Raw genomic sequence first — 14,349 nt, 5'->3', positions numbered from 1 at the left:
AGGGTTTTTTTTTTTTGGGGGGGGGGGGGGGGGGGGTGGATTGGGAGCCTTTACAATCTGATGTTCTGGTACGATGCAGACGGGTGAGGAGGGGGGGGGGGGGGTGTAAGGGGGGGGTGCTGTGTATACAGTGTACAGATTATCGCTTGCTTCTCTGCCTTTAGCATAGAACCCCACAAAAGAAAAGAAGAAAAAAAAAAACATATACAAATTCAACACAGCCATAAAAAAAAGAAAATTAACAGAAGTGTGCTTTCTATGTTGTCTGGAGTGAAAAGTGCTTCATACAAGCTGCTAGGTGCAAACTGTTCTGGTGTGATGTAAACAAGCAATAACGATTACTTGAGAATCTCTTGGTTTTATGTTTGTTTGTTTGTTTTTTTGTCTTTTTGTTTTTGTAATTTTTGTACAGTTTCCTGAATAGAAAAAGGGACACATTTTTGCTCCACGTTTGGATGCAGTATTAAACACCGTTTTTTATTGCAGTTTGTACCAAGAAAGTCTACATCCACTCGCAGCGTTCCTAATAGATTATGCAGCATCGGCTGAGGCCTGGAGAGGGAGGCAGTTTGTGATCCCCTTGTTGACACACGCCCTCTCTGCCTCCAGCCACTCCTCTATCGCAGAGGTCAGAGTTAAAAGACTGCTCGGTTCATGAGCCCTGCTCTGACGGACGTTTAGCCATATTTTATGACCTCAGGCACTTACTTCAACTATAAAAGTGTTCAGTAATGACATGCTATTCTTGTGCCCCAGTCGGGGTTTCGGTTTGAACCGCCACAAGATTTAAAGCAAGTCATCTTCTCTAACCTCAAAAGTACATTTTCCTCAACAACAACAACAACAACAAAAAAAGACATTTTTATAACTATTTTAAACCCAGGACAGACTTGGAGCAAGCCAAATAATCCTCACCTTTTTCAATTGGATTTCTGAATTCTACCAGCTTTTATTTTCGTAGGGAGACAACCTGTTGGTTAGCGTGCTTCGAGGCCCACGGAAAACAAGAAATTGAATGATGATGTCACTTAACAGGGTCCTAAATGTCCATGTTGCGGCGTAAAAAAAAACAGGAAGAGAATCATTCTGAATGTATTGTCATTGAAGGCCTAAGGATGTGACTGATGGTGTTTTATCTCAACATGTTGACAATGTGGTGTTGTACCATGCTCTTCTCAGCATTTAGATAGGACGTCGCCGGTTGTTGCTTCTGTTTTGCTTCTCGTGTAAATGAAATTTGAAGCTGTAGCAAGTCAATTTTGGGACAAAAGTCTGCGTTCGTGTTGTGGTTGTCATCATTGCAGATGTCCTGCAGTTGTCTTGCTGTGGGCCTACAGGAGATCACTCTTCTTCTTCTTCTTTCCTTTTTTTTTTGATAAATGCTGTTTTGATTGTATCATACAGTTGTGCAGAACAAGCCTTTTTGAGCCATTTTAAAGAATGATTCACAGCCCTCTGCAAATTTCCAAAGATTGTCAAGATTTTGAGAAGATTTAAAGCCATGTGGTAGCAATGCATTTTTTAAGCATTTATAATGAGGACGGGAGCAAATAAATGATTTTGCCCCTTACAAATATCCAGGCTTTTGACCCACTAAACGAAAAAACATATTTTTTTCTCTCTCTCTCTCTCTCTCTCTCTCTCTTTTAACTTATGGTTTTGAAGAACTTTAAATGCCCTTTTGTATTGTCTGCCAATTTCTTAGAGCTAAGATGCAACCTTGAAATGCTAAAAACCCTAGCATAATGCCTTAGATTTCGTCCGTTCTCGTTCTTGTACATTACACCGCTGTCTGTATAAATTTGTATAATGACTTGTGTACAATATTGAATGGGTGCATCATCGCTCAGCTCTTCGCAGTTGCTGGAGACTCGGTCACAGTTGAACTGTTCCTCATTATTGCTCTCTGTTCTGTGTTGGGTTGAAGACTCTCATCCCCCCCGCCCCCCCCGCCCCTCACTGTTTGTATGGAAAAGATGATGCATAGGGATATTGAAGCAATATGTAATATACTATATGGACTTTCTGAGGAAAGCTTACTGTTGTGTCCCCCCCCCCCCCCAAGATATTTTTTTTCTGCATTGTTCACAGGAATCACACTGTATACCTGCATCCACCTTTGTACCCCTAGTGTGTGTGAGCGTTTTATGCAAAATTAGATATACAAGAGAAGTTAAAAACCACAGTTATGCAAGTTGTGAACTAATATGGCTTCGCTGATGCTATTTGCCTTGTAAATAAAGAATTCTGTTATTGCAGTATTTAACCGAGTGACTCTTATTTCATGTGATTAAAAGAAAAAGAAAAAAAAAAAGATCTAAGGCCTCCATTCATTGTATTTTCCAAAATCAAACAAAATGCACAAGTGGTGTTAAGCTTTATAGACTAAAACGGCTAACAAAGTAAAATGCAATAAATATTAAAATAAATACAATTAAATTGTGATATATATATATATATATAAGTGATACATTAGATATAACCTCAATAAGTATTAGGCTAGAAACAGATTGTTGCGAGTTTTTTGTTTTGGATTTGCTTTCGTTGTAATAATATCAGCGATATAAATACATGAATAAGTTAATTTCTTAGATGTTAGGGACAAGCATATAAACCAATGACAAACCAGCATTTTGCCTATAGCCTGAGCTTTAGCTTGCAATACTCGTCCCTAAGTGATCCTTTCATACAAATACAAAGAGAACATTTAAATGAGTCATAATGATACAATAGAATTACCATTAAGCTCGATGACAAGCACGAGATCATATTTGTGCGGTCTAAACTTAATCAAAGAAGTATTGATATTGATATTGATTGTCACAGTTTTGTTAATGAAGTTTTGAGCCGGGAGAGCGCCGATAAACGACCATTCTTCTCTCTTTCTCTTCCTAATTCACCACATCCAAGTCATAACAACACACATCTAGACTCCACAGGGGGGCCCTCAGATACCATCGGATCGTGTGTGTGTGTTGGGGTGGGGGTCCTCATATGGAAATGTTTGGGAACCTCTCTCCATCGGCCTCATTGTAGCAGAGAAAGCAGACTGGTGCGCTGAAGTAAACGCGGTGGGTTGTCCCTGAGAAAATGTACTCCTGTGGGACATTGAGATGCATGAGGTTGAGCTGATTCCTGGCCAATAGGAAGAAGGTGCAGGGAAGCATCTTCAGCAGACCTGACTGTGTACAGTATAGGTGCCCTCAGATGACCACCGACCACCAGAAAGACCGAGAGAAAGGTCCCTGCAGCACATTACGCACGCTGAAGCTTAGACCTGCTGCGCTCATATCTGCACAATTTGGAGATGTTCTGCTTGAATTGATACACCTTTAATACTGGACATGGCGGAGACAACTTCACTGTGAAACATCTGTAATTTATTTAACACGGTAAGCTTCTTTTTTTCCAATTTAGATTAAATTGCTGCACCTTTATATAGAAAATTACGGTATGTGGTACTGACTGAGTTATTTGTGACTTATTATTATATGTGAGGTATGTTCTTTAAAAAATAATACAGGATTAAGATAATCACATTTCTGTTTTCATTGTCTTTAATTTCTTTTCTGTTTATTTAAACATTTTCCTTTTCTTTTTCTTGATTATAATAATTTCCTTAAGCAAATATTGCTCCAACATTTCCCCTTCTGATATCTCTTTTTTCCCCGCACTGACAGTAATTGTAAGGTCTATAAAATGCTTCATTAATGTTGACCTCTGCTCTGGCTGACTGTTCTTTAATTAGTGTCATGACCCTGATTTGTCTCTCTATTTACTGGCTGATTGGTAAACGGTTCCTAAAAATGAAAACACCTTATTTTCGCCGGTCGTTTAACGCCGCTCATCAGCTCTGGTGCGTGTCCCCACAGCTCGAAATAGTGCAAACTCGGCTGTCCAATTTCACCGTGGACTGCTTTTTAATTATTAAGCAATAGATTTGTTCAAAAATGTTTTGTCTGACGGTGTCCACATTTATTTCTTCGGGTTTAATTGTAAAACTGAAATTCTGGATGTTGTAGATTCAATAAAATTGTGAATCAACATTAATAAACATTACCACATTAAGATCAGTATGTTAGCTATCATTTGTTGGATTTGTAAATTAAAGGCTTACTCAAATTAAAAAAAAAATCAATTAAGGTGGTCAACCTTTTCTTGCATTAAACTTTTATAACTCTCCCTCGCTTCCTCTCCCACCCCCTCTTCTTTCTTCTCTCCCCCACTGAAGGATTCACATCTCCTTTCGAACCGTCGCCCTCCCCCCTCGGTGCTGTCATGTCGGTGTCCCTGTCCAGCATCCCCGTAGTGCTGAAGGACAAGACCTGCTTCCAAGCCGTCATGCTGAAGGGCAGTCCCGCTCGAGGCTTCTACCCGGCCCCTCTCCCCGGGCCCCACCACCACCACCACCACTACGTGGACTTCTTCCCGCGGACTCACAGCCTCCTCCACCCGCTCAAGTCGCTCGGTCGTCTGGTGTCGGACGCACAGGCGAACCTGCCGCTCAACCTGCGCGGCGGAGCGCCACCGTTCCACCACCACCACGCCTCGGTCCTGCACGAGCACATGTTGAGCGCCTCCGGCATCCCTTACCTGAACCAGATGTTGCCCGGACACCCGCTGTACTCCAAACCGGAGGAGTTGGCCGCTGTGGTGACCGAGCACGCCGCCGGTCCGCTGTCCTCGGACTTCAGCAGCCCGTCCAGCGAGAGGTCGTCCTGCGCCTCCTCTTCCGCCATCTCGCCGCCTAAAGACGGTTTGTTTCGCCTCCAGTCGCCAGAAAAAGCGCGCGCGTCTTTCAACTTTAGCGAGGAGGACTTGTTCATGGTGCTCTACGGTTACTCCGGCAGCCAGGAGCGCACCGTGGGTCACGCCATATCAGGACTGGCCCTGCCCGAAAAGTCAGGTGAGACTTCTGCTTTAACTTGTTGGATGTTCATTTAGTTTCAAATGAGACGATAAAACGGGATAGTTTGGCCTTGGTTTGGCTAGAAATGACCCAAAAACCTCTGTCTGCTGACTATACGGACTAATAATGCTCATCACTTTTAACAAATAATAATATTCAGTTAGTTATCAACTTCTCTAGTTCCTCCAGAAATTGGATTAATTAACCCATTGATTTTTGTATCACCCATTCGCTCATTTGTGTTTGTTTCAATTTCAGTTTCTAACTCTCACATTCGTCCACTGGACAAAGAAACACTTGACCTTCCAGACGGTAAGACTCGCCAACTTTCATTACATACATCAATTCGTTAATTGTGTGTATATCTGATTTGACAAAAGGCGCGGCTGAGATTTGACTCTGTTCTGGACGCTTGTGTTGCAGGGTTAACCGTCGTCCAGGCAGCGTGGGGAAACGTGTCACACTGTGGAGTCTTCACAGACAAAAGCAGCATCCCTCAAGGCACGCGCTTCGGACCTTTCCAAGGGAAACTGGTCAATACCAGCGAGATTAAAACATACGATGACAACACTCTCATGTGGGAGGTATAATGCGTTACAAATGCTCCAAAATAGTTCCAAATCCGGTCTAGCCTATCAGGAAAAGAATCAGATCGTTTTTTACTCCTATCTAATGTAGAACTTGTTTTTTTCCCTTCAGGTGTTTGAAAACGGCCGGTTGAGTCACTTTGTTGATGGCAGGGGAGGCTCGGGGAACTGGATGTCTTCGGTGAAGTGTGCTCGTTTCCCAGAGGAGCAGAACCTGATTGCTGTGCAGGTCCAGGGTCAGATCTTCTACGAGGCCTGCAAAGAGATCCGCCCGGGTCAGGAGCTGCTGGTGTGGTACGGAGACTGCTACATGCAGTTCCTCGGCATCCCTCTCACCCTGAAGGACCCCAGAGAGGACAACGGTGCGGTCCCCCCACCCGAAGGTGAGAATCCTAACCGTCTGTTGGTTTGACTCTCTGATCCACTCCTCTATAGTTTTACCACTAAACATTCTATCATTTATTTCACCAGATACCGATGAGGGTTTCAAGTGTGACAGATGCGGCAAGGTGTTTGCGTACAAGTACTACAGAGATAAACATCTGAAGTACACGCGCTGCGTGGACCAGGGCGACAGGAAGTTCCCCTGTCACCTCTGCACCAGATCTTTCGAGAAGAGGGACAGATTAAGGATCCACATCTTACACGTTCACGAAAAGCACAGGCCTCATAAGGTATACTGAAACACGTGCGACCATTACGTCATGGCGTCGCGCAGTAAAGTCGACAGGTGCGCGCAAAGGTTTATGTGGTGCTGAAAGAACAGCTCCCCACAGCGTCACTTAGAAACGGATGCGTCGGGGTTTTTTATTGGGGCCTCTTAAAAAGGCAAATTATTGTAAGACCTTTAGTTGGTGGTAACCTTTTAGCCTAAATAATCTAAACTATATATCAAGAAAATAAGTTATTAAAAAAGCAATTGAAGCCCCCAACACTCTATTTTTTAAAGAACACAATAAAGGTAGATTAATTCTTCCAGGAGAAAAAAGTATGAGTTTAAGTCAATTTACCTTCCAAATAGAAAGACATGACTAATTTATATGACTCAATCACTTTAACTCATACTGATGTTTTATGTTGTGTTTGTTATGTCTGATCCGCAGTGCTCAGTGTGCGGAAAGAGTTTCTCTCAGTCGTCCAGTCTCAACAAACACATGCGTGTGCACTCTGGAGAACGGCCATACAAGTGCGTCTACTGCAATAAGGTAAGAGGCCCTTTTGTTTTCATTTCATAATAGATTTGACCACAATCTTTTAAAACTGAAACTTCATAATACGAAATAGAATTTGAATTTCATTTTGACAAAAAAAAGTTACATTGTTGATGCTGAACAGAAGAGTCACACATCTCCTGGTTTCCGGCCGAGACTTAATGGAAGTATTTCTCTTAAATACACGACCGTCGGGCCTTCTTGCTCTCCTCCTCCTCACTCCTCTTCTTCTACGCGTCTTTTAAAACCTACAGCCCGCAGTTTGGATCCATTTAGTGCCTCCTCGTTTCATGGTGCATTTGGCGCGAGCCCCTCATCATTGTTGCTCTCGACGGGCACGCTCCACGGAGACACTTACATGCTAATTATCGCCAGATGTACACCCACCCTTTTGTCTGCTGAGATTCTACTTTTAATTTACGGCCCTGGAATGAACAGAAGTTTTTTTGTCCTTTCTTCTCGATATCCTCCCCTTTTTTTTATGCACTCGGATACACTAGTTTTTGTTTATCCCCTTTCTCCTTATCTGGACAAGTTAAGCAATATGCCTCGAGACTAGAGGGTAACAGCTTTCATAAGAGCTAGGATTCGTTGGAAATAAAAATGTCTGATTCATTTGTTTTTATCAATAATTGTACATAAATTAATTCAACAATAAAATACAATTGCCAGAGATGACACTTGAACCCAAATGAGCTTAATGAGCTTAATGAGCTCAAATAGCATTTATTGAAATAGAAACACAAGTGGTGCAACTATGGATCAAATACCAGAGCTTATCTGTTTTATTTCGCTTTCCTCTCGTGCAGGCCTTCACTGCTTCCAGCATTCTGCGAACACACATCCGCCAGCACTCCGGAGAGCGGCCCTTCAAGTGCAAGTACTGCGGGAAGGCCTTCGCTTCTCACGCCGCCCATGACAGCCACGTGAGGCGGACCCACGCCAAGGACAAGCCCCTTCCCTGCGACCTGTGCGGAGCTTCTTTCCAAGACGAGCAGGAATTTAAATATCACATGAAAAATCATAAAAGTAAGGAATTGTTTTTGCCATCACAATAAATATTAGGCAGTCTCTTTGTTGCCTTTTATTATCTGGATATAATTCGTTGGTTATCTAATGTGATTTTAGAAACGCATTAAAAAAGAACACAACATATTTAAACAATCGAATATTAAGAGTTTTCTTCGCCTATATTTTACAAGTATATTTTTGTGTTTATTGTCAAATACGGATGAATATATATTAGGCTACAAAAGGAACATTTTGCACAGCATCCTCCTTCAAACGTGGTTGTTTTATTGAGCTATTTTCTCACTCTGCAGACAGGCAGATCTTGGACAGCACAATTCTTCCTCCTTCTCCAGGAAGTGGATTACAGAAGGGCTCCGTGCACCCAGCCAAGGACAATCCAAACGTACAGAAGAACACCGGACAAAACTTTCCTTACACGGGGTTAACAGCTTTAAATCCAGAGTATCGGCCCTGGAACTGAGCCAGACTGTACTGAGTAAATCCGGACAAAGAAAACCATTCTAATTGTGTGTACTATCATAAAAGTATCACAAAAGACTGCATCTATACAGTAATACCACAAGAGATAGGTAGGATCTCGTCGTTTTTCTTTATGTAAATGCTGTTTAAGAAAGAAAAATGTTCCATAGGAGCCCTATTTAAATAATTTAAATCTAATCTATTTATAATATGTTAAAATATGTTATCTGTTGTTTTGTGGTTTGAAGCTTTCATTCTGTAATTGTTTGTGGACACATTGTGATTCTGTAATAATAATAATAATATTATAGTAGTTATTATTATTATTATTATTATTAATGTTATTATATTATTATTATTATTATGTTGGGTTTTCTTGCATCGACAAACGCTTGAAAAGCAAAGCTATTTTTATCATTGTAGATTTGAGCCTACTTGTGTACAAAATAAATGTTATTCCCTCTCTTAATTTATAAAGTATGAAACAATTTTTTACTGTAATGTAAGGCTGCAAAAGCAATCAAAAGTGTCTTCCTTTGTTCCCTATGAGCGTCCGCTTTTTCATGATCAACAAATAAAAATAAGCGCATGGAAACGAGAGTGTTGGTTTTGGTTAATGTCTGAATTGAGCAGGTCCATTGAAATCTCAGTTGAGAACAAATCAATTTGTTAAATACAAAATACGATTTTTGCTAAATGTGGCAGACAATAAGTTTCTTAAATGAAAGAGGAAACAGGAGATTTATTTCCCTCCAACAGTTTAATGAAATCAATTACAGGTTATATCAGTTATGACTTTTTTTTTCATCGTTTTATTGTGTCATCTCTCCAAAAGTGCTGTCCATCAGTCTTAGTAAATAATTCAGATAAACTCCATGGATGGTGTCCATGGTTAACATTTTGCAGATGATTGCATCTGCATGTGTGTGTGTGTGTGTGTGTGTGTGTGTGTGGGTGTGTGTGTGTGTGTGTGTTTTTGTTGTGGACCCTGTGCATTTATCACCTATTGCGTCAGTCCAGTCATTGCATGTGTCCCTCGTATGCATCCACTGTCTGGTGCGTTTCTATAGAGCCGAGTGGTGGATTGAAGGTCTGCACGCTCACAGTAAAAATGAACAAACCCCACACTGGACCAAATGAATGACAATAGAGTGCGGCAGTAAGGTGGTCTATTGCTCCTCACACAAAGGAACTCGGCATGACTGACATCTGCCCTCACACTGTCACCAACTGTCCCACATGTGTTCTCCTGAGATAGATAGATAGATAGATAGGTAGACAGACAGATGTAATTGTGTGAGTGTGTGTGTCGTGGTTTATTTGAGGAAAGATCCAATTGGACCATGGTGGTGGCAGCAGCATGAGGTCTGACAGATGAAACCGTGTCCAGCCTTTGTCTCGGTGCTCTGTCATGTCACCTTTAACCTCTGGGTCGCCATACTTCACACTGAGGGCATGCAGTCAGACACAACAATGCTGCGACAGTGCTAAGTGAGACCTACGACGGATATTGAAGCATGGGCAGAAGAGAAATAAAGCAAAAAGCACAAGAAAGATATAAGAGATTCCACAGTGACAACGCTTAAAAGATCACACTGTTGTGAAATCTTCCTGTTTTGCCGTCAGATCAAAGTAATAGGGGCCTGAAGATTACACTCTTTTTTTCTGTACTTCCTCCTGGGCCGTCTGCAGGGAGAGGAGTCAGTCCCACTCTGCCCAGCCTCTCTGTTTATTTTCTGTATAACGGATGGACAGCAGCCTTCAGGGTCAGGGGTCACCTCCTCACAGAATGTTTAACAGCCTCCTTCTCTCTTCAAATGGCCGAAATATGGATGCTTGAACAAGTGTAGATCACCCTGCGCCTCCCATGTATACAACCCCCGAGCCTCCACGAGGGGCCTGCTGTGAAAAGAGAGGATACTCCCCTTTGTGGCCTTCCGGGAGCAGAGGGGTGGAGGAGAAGGATGAAGAAACAAAGACAAACAGAGAGACAGAAGGTGAAAAAAAGGAGAATGAGCTGCCAGAGCTGAAATACTGAGATTGTTAGCGAGCCGTGCTAAAAGACTGGTTTTACTAGCACCTCTCTGATTGGCTGATGTAGGACTCTTAGGACTGCTCCAGCACGGGAGGATTTTTTTTATCCAGGTCGTTTATACGGATTGATTTCACACTTAACCTCCTGGCAAGTTAACAGGGCCTCTGGAGGGCTGTCCATCAGATTCATCTCTGTATTAATGTGATATTAATGATAGGAGCTCTGGATTTTTATGGCTTAGGTTTGCGGAGGTTAATTCCCTCGGAGGTTGAAGCACACGGCCGTAACTCTCTCCTGAACAATGCATGATGTCACCCCATAACTGAATGTGTTGTTGTGATCAATTAATAATGTCTATTGATATAAAGAATAGATTATTGGTGCAGGGATAGGCTTACCACCTGTGCCTCGTAAAATGCATTTACTCACACAGTATGATTCTCTTCTCTTCTCTTCTCTTCTCTTCTCTTCTGGAGCTGAGTGGTCAAATATTCTGATGTATTAGCTTCTATTGATTGCCTAATAGCTGTCAGTGTAGTGTGTTGTGTGTCTGGCTGATGTTGAGACTAGCTCCTGGTTTCAGACTCTCAGCTGAGTGGACTCATAACCGATAACCACACCAGCCCCAGTCTGCCTCAAACCAGATGAAGATGAAGGAGAATTCTGAAACGTTCTACTTTTTAGTGTAAAAGGTTCGATCTTACAGTAAATGTGACACTTGACGCGCTCAAATACATCAGCGTATATCCTTCATAAAAGGACCTTCAGGTTCAGCTACTCGTGTCCTGAGATCGGATCCACACCCGGGGGTTTCTTTCTTGCAATTCATCTTCTTGTCTCTCTCATTTTTTTTTTTTTTCATTGGAAACCACCCAAAAAAGCAAGTTTTTACTGCTTAACACGTCAATGCCATTCAGTTTATTAATTCAGTTTTTGATGGAGCTTCCTGAGCCCAAAGGTGATGATACCTTTGCTCCCTGTTCTTCCAAGAAAATATGTCAAATATATTACAGTTAGATATACACAGTATAGTTAGACATGTTCTACCATTTGTTTGTTGTGGTACCTCTTGCACGAAATGTGCTTTAATTTCCATTATTCCATTTGGAGAAGTGTATTACTACTTTACTATCTTTTTTAATTTCTCATACATATTGTTTTAGTTGTTTTTTGCTTATTGTGTTTAAAGATAATGTTCTAATGAATTTTTCGTACAATTCAAGCACTTCTAACGGTGCTGTACAAATAAACTGGCCTTGCATTGATTTCTTCTGCTTATATTCTGTTTTATGCGACAATCAATGCAGTTGTTTTGAAAGCAGACTTCTCTGTCATTGTTTAGCTCTACGGTGGCGATTCTTTTCCATTAGGTTTAGCTGCATTCTAGTTTGAATCCGGTCACGTCACAATGGCCGCGCTATCTGCCTTTAAAGAAACATTTGTGTTAAGTAACTTAAGTTTGAATGGATCCACTGGGCTGTGTCCCACCCACACCCCACACCCCCTTCCTGTTCCCTCAGTCAAGAGATGAGACTGATCAGCTTGTGTCCTGCCATTCATGCCTCAGGTTGGAGCTGTTGTTATACGGCAGTGATTTCCACTGGGACAGTGGACAGTACAGCAGGAGACACACAGAGAGGCTCAGCGGCCTGCATGCTGCTGCCTGGATGAAAGGCAGATCAAACACTGTGTCTGCAAAGCCTCTCCGTATTGCTGCCCAGCACTCAGTGTGTGTGTGTGTCTGTGTGTGTGTGTGTGGTTGTGTGTGTGTGTGTGTGTGTGAGAGTCTTCTAGGTGGGATTGATGAGTGAAGAGGGCAGATGGCCTTATCCTTCTCTGTGGGGGCTGGTGTGAGGTTCCACTGTGGTCCCATGGGGCAACATATTTTGTCCTACTGCCCCCTAACACACACACACACACACACACACACACACACACACACACACACACACACACACACACACACACGCACACACATTCACTCCAAAGTAACCATCATTGAATCTACTGTATACCTGAGTCTCATGGGATCTATATCTATCTATTTATCTATCTAGCTATCATCTATCCATCCATCTATCTATCATGCCCTCGCTCCTGTTTGAACTATTTAACCCCTGGGCTCTCCTTTTCAGCCGATTCATATGCAACAGTGCCGAAAGGAGTAAATCTGCTTGTAGGTTGACATCTGGCATTGTCATTCGGGATGTTAGAAAGTGTTATAGGGTTCCTCTCCCCATGCGCTGCGCTTTACAATAGTTCTCGGTGTGCTATTTGTGTGTCTTTATGCGCAAGGCTATTGCAATGTACCCAACTGTTATTCCTGTGAGTGATGAAGCACCAGCAAGAAGAGTATAGCGACTGTCACAGTACTCCCTACCCGCCTCGCTCTCTCCCACACACACTCTTGTGTCGGAATGACCCCACATTTCTCGCTCCCCTCTGTCTTTGTGTTTGCATGTTTCCAATTTTGAATACATTTCCAGAAATTGCAGCGTTGGTGCTGCCTGACAAAAAACACAGGCAAATTTAGCATATGCTATATGCTCCGATAGACTGAGGCCATGTAATTCCCATGTGACAGTTTCCTCGTGGTTTTTGTCTGCCCCTGTTGTGCCGTGGGCTATTCTCAGGCGAATGTTTCTCTCGGTGGGGTAGAGGTGTTGAAAGGCCCTGGGATGTCTTCTAAACTCATACTTTAGGACAGTTGGACCACATGCTGCTATATATACGACACTATTGGCCAGAGTAAGAGACACAAGCACCGGTGCATGCTTGCATAAATCCACTGATGTATCCCAAGGAGTCTTTAAATTGAGATATTTACAATGCATTTGTCTTGCAGCTTGCAGTTTGAGGTGCAATTGACATTTCACTAAATATCGTTTTCAGGAATAAGAGAGGGATTTCAAAGTTAAATGTGTACTTTCTACCATTAAAAGAAGGACACCATGTGTTGTCCCTGAGGGAAGGATTTACAACATATGGACACTGTACTCCGGCCACATGCACAGATGAGGTGACCTCCCTCCCTGCCTCTAAAGATGTTTGCTGTTGGCCCAACTAATCCTAACTAAGCTGTCCATTTAGACCAACACTCAGAGGGCAACACTCACGTATGGCGGACATCGACTCTGCACAGTCAAATAGAGGTCTGTTTGCTTTCGCTCTGTTACTGTCAGAGAGGGGGAGGAAGATGTATATGTGTTGTGGTGTGGTGTGTTTTATATGTTTTGAGAAAAAGACGAAGTATTCCATATGATATGTGTCTTATGTTTGCAACTGTGGTATGAACAAACAGAGCACGAGAGAGCGAAGGAAGCGAGAGATTTCCACCCTCATGAAGTGGATTAGCTAATAAGCACTCTTGTCTTTTCCTCACCTCCTTCATTCCCTCCATCTCCTCTTCTTGGAGAATGCACAGTCACCAGCCACACACAGGACAGCTGATGATTGATTTCCCCCGTGGACCATCATGAGAGTTCAGGAGTGAGCCACGACAGTGCACTCTAACCCTGCAACCCAAGCCCTTACAGGCACAAACACGTGAAGGCAATGCACACAAATCTACACTTATTTTGATATATAGGCCATATATTTCTGGTACACACACACACACACACATGATCATGAAGTGTTGGACAGAGGGGGGCAGGTCAGCTACATGTCCATCAATAGCTGTCAGTCACATTCAACAAAGCTAACAGCGCAGAGACAAGGGAGGACAACTGCTTTATCAGCTAGTTAGCTCCCTCCTCTTCTCATCACCTCCTCTGGCCCACTTCACACCCTCTAATCACTGCCGTACTGCCGCTCTATCAACCTACAGTCTGATTTGGGAAGCCCGCGCCGCGGCTAAAAGAAGTTAGTGTGAGGCAGCGAAGGATGAATCCTTTGAGCCAGGATCATAACATACCGTCATACAGAAGTGTAAATCCAAATGTCGTCAGATTTCTTCAAAGTTGGTGGGACGACTGGCTCTAAATTAGGGCAATGATGGTGCAGCTAAGAGGGTAAACTGGCTTTTCTCTGTGTTAAACAGTGGCTAAAATGTATCCATGCTGTGGCTTAGATATACAAACATGTTTGCCAGGAACAGGCCTGCTACTCATGTGA

At 42.6% G+C, this 14,349-nt stretch overlaps 1 protein-coding gene across 1 annotated transcript; it reads left to right on the top strand.

The window, feature by feature from the left end:
- Nucleotides 1-4,278: 4,278 nt before the first annotated feature.
- Nucleotides 4,279-8,199, top strand: prdm14 (PR domain containing 14; the record flags this gene model as incomplete). Its single annotated transcript, XM_079181110.1, has 8 exons — nt 4,279-4,906; nt 5,168-5,221; nt 5,333-5,493; nt 5,609-5,879; nt 5,968-6,170; nt 6,600-6,701; nt 7,517-7,736; nt 8,030-8,199. The coding sequence occupies 8 exons, from the start codon at nt 4,279-4,281 to the stop codon at nt 8,197-8,199; spliced, it is 1,809 nt and encodes a 602-aa protein (XP_079037236.1).
- Nucleotides 8,200-14,349: the final 6,150 nt, after the last annotated feature.

Source organism: Pholis gunnellus, assembly GCF_910591455.1.
Source record: "Pholis gunnellus genome assembly, chromosome: 20".
Taxonomy (NCBI): domain Eukaryota; kingdom Metazoa; phylum Chordata; class Actinopteri; order Perciformes; family Pholidae; genus Pholis; species Pholis gunnellus.
The sequence above is the reverse complement of the archived record's forward strand: the minus strand, read 5'-3'. Positions and strand labels throughout refer to the sequence as shown.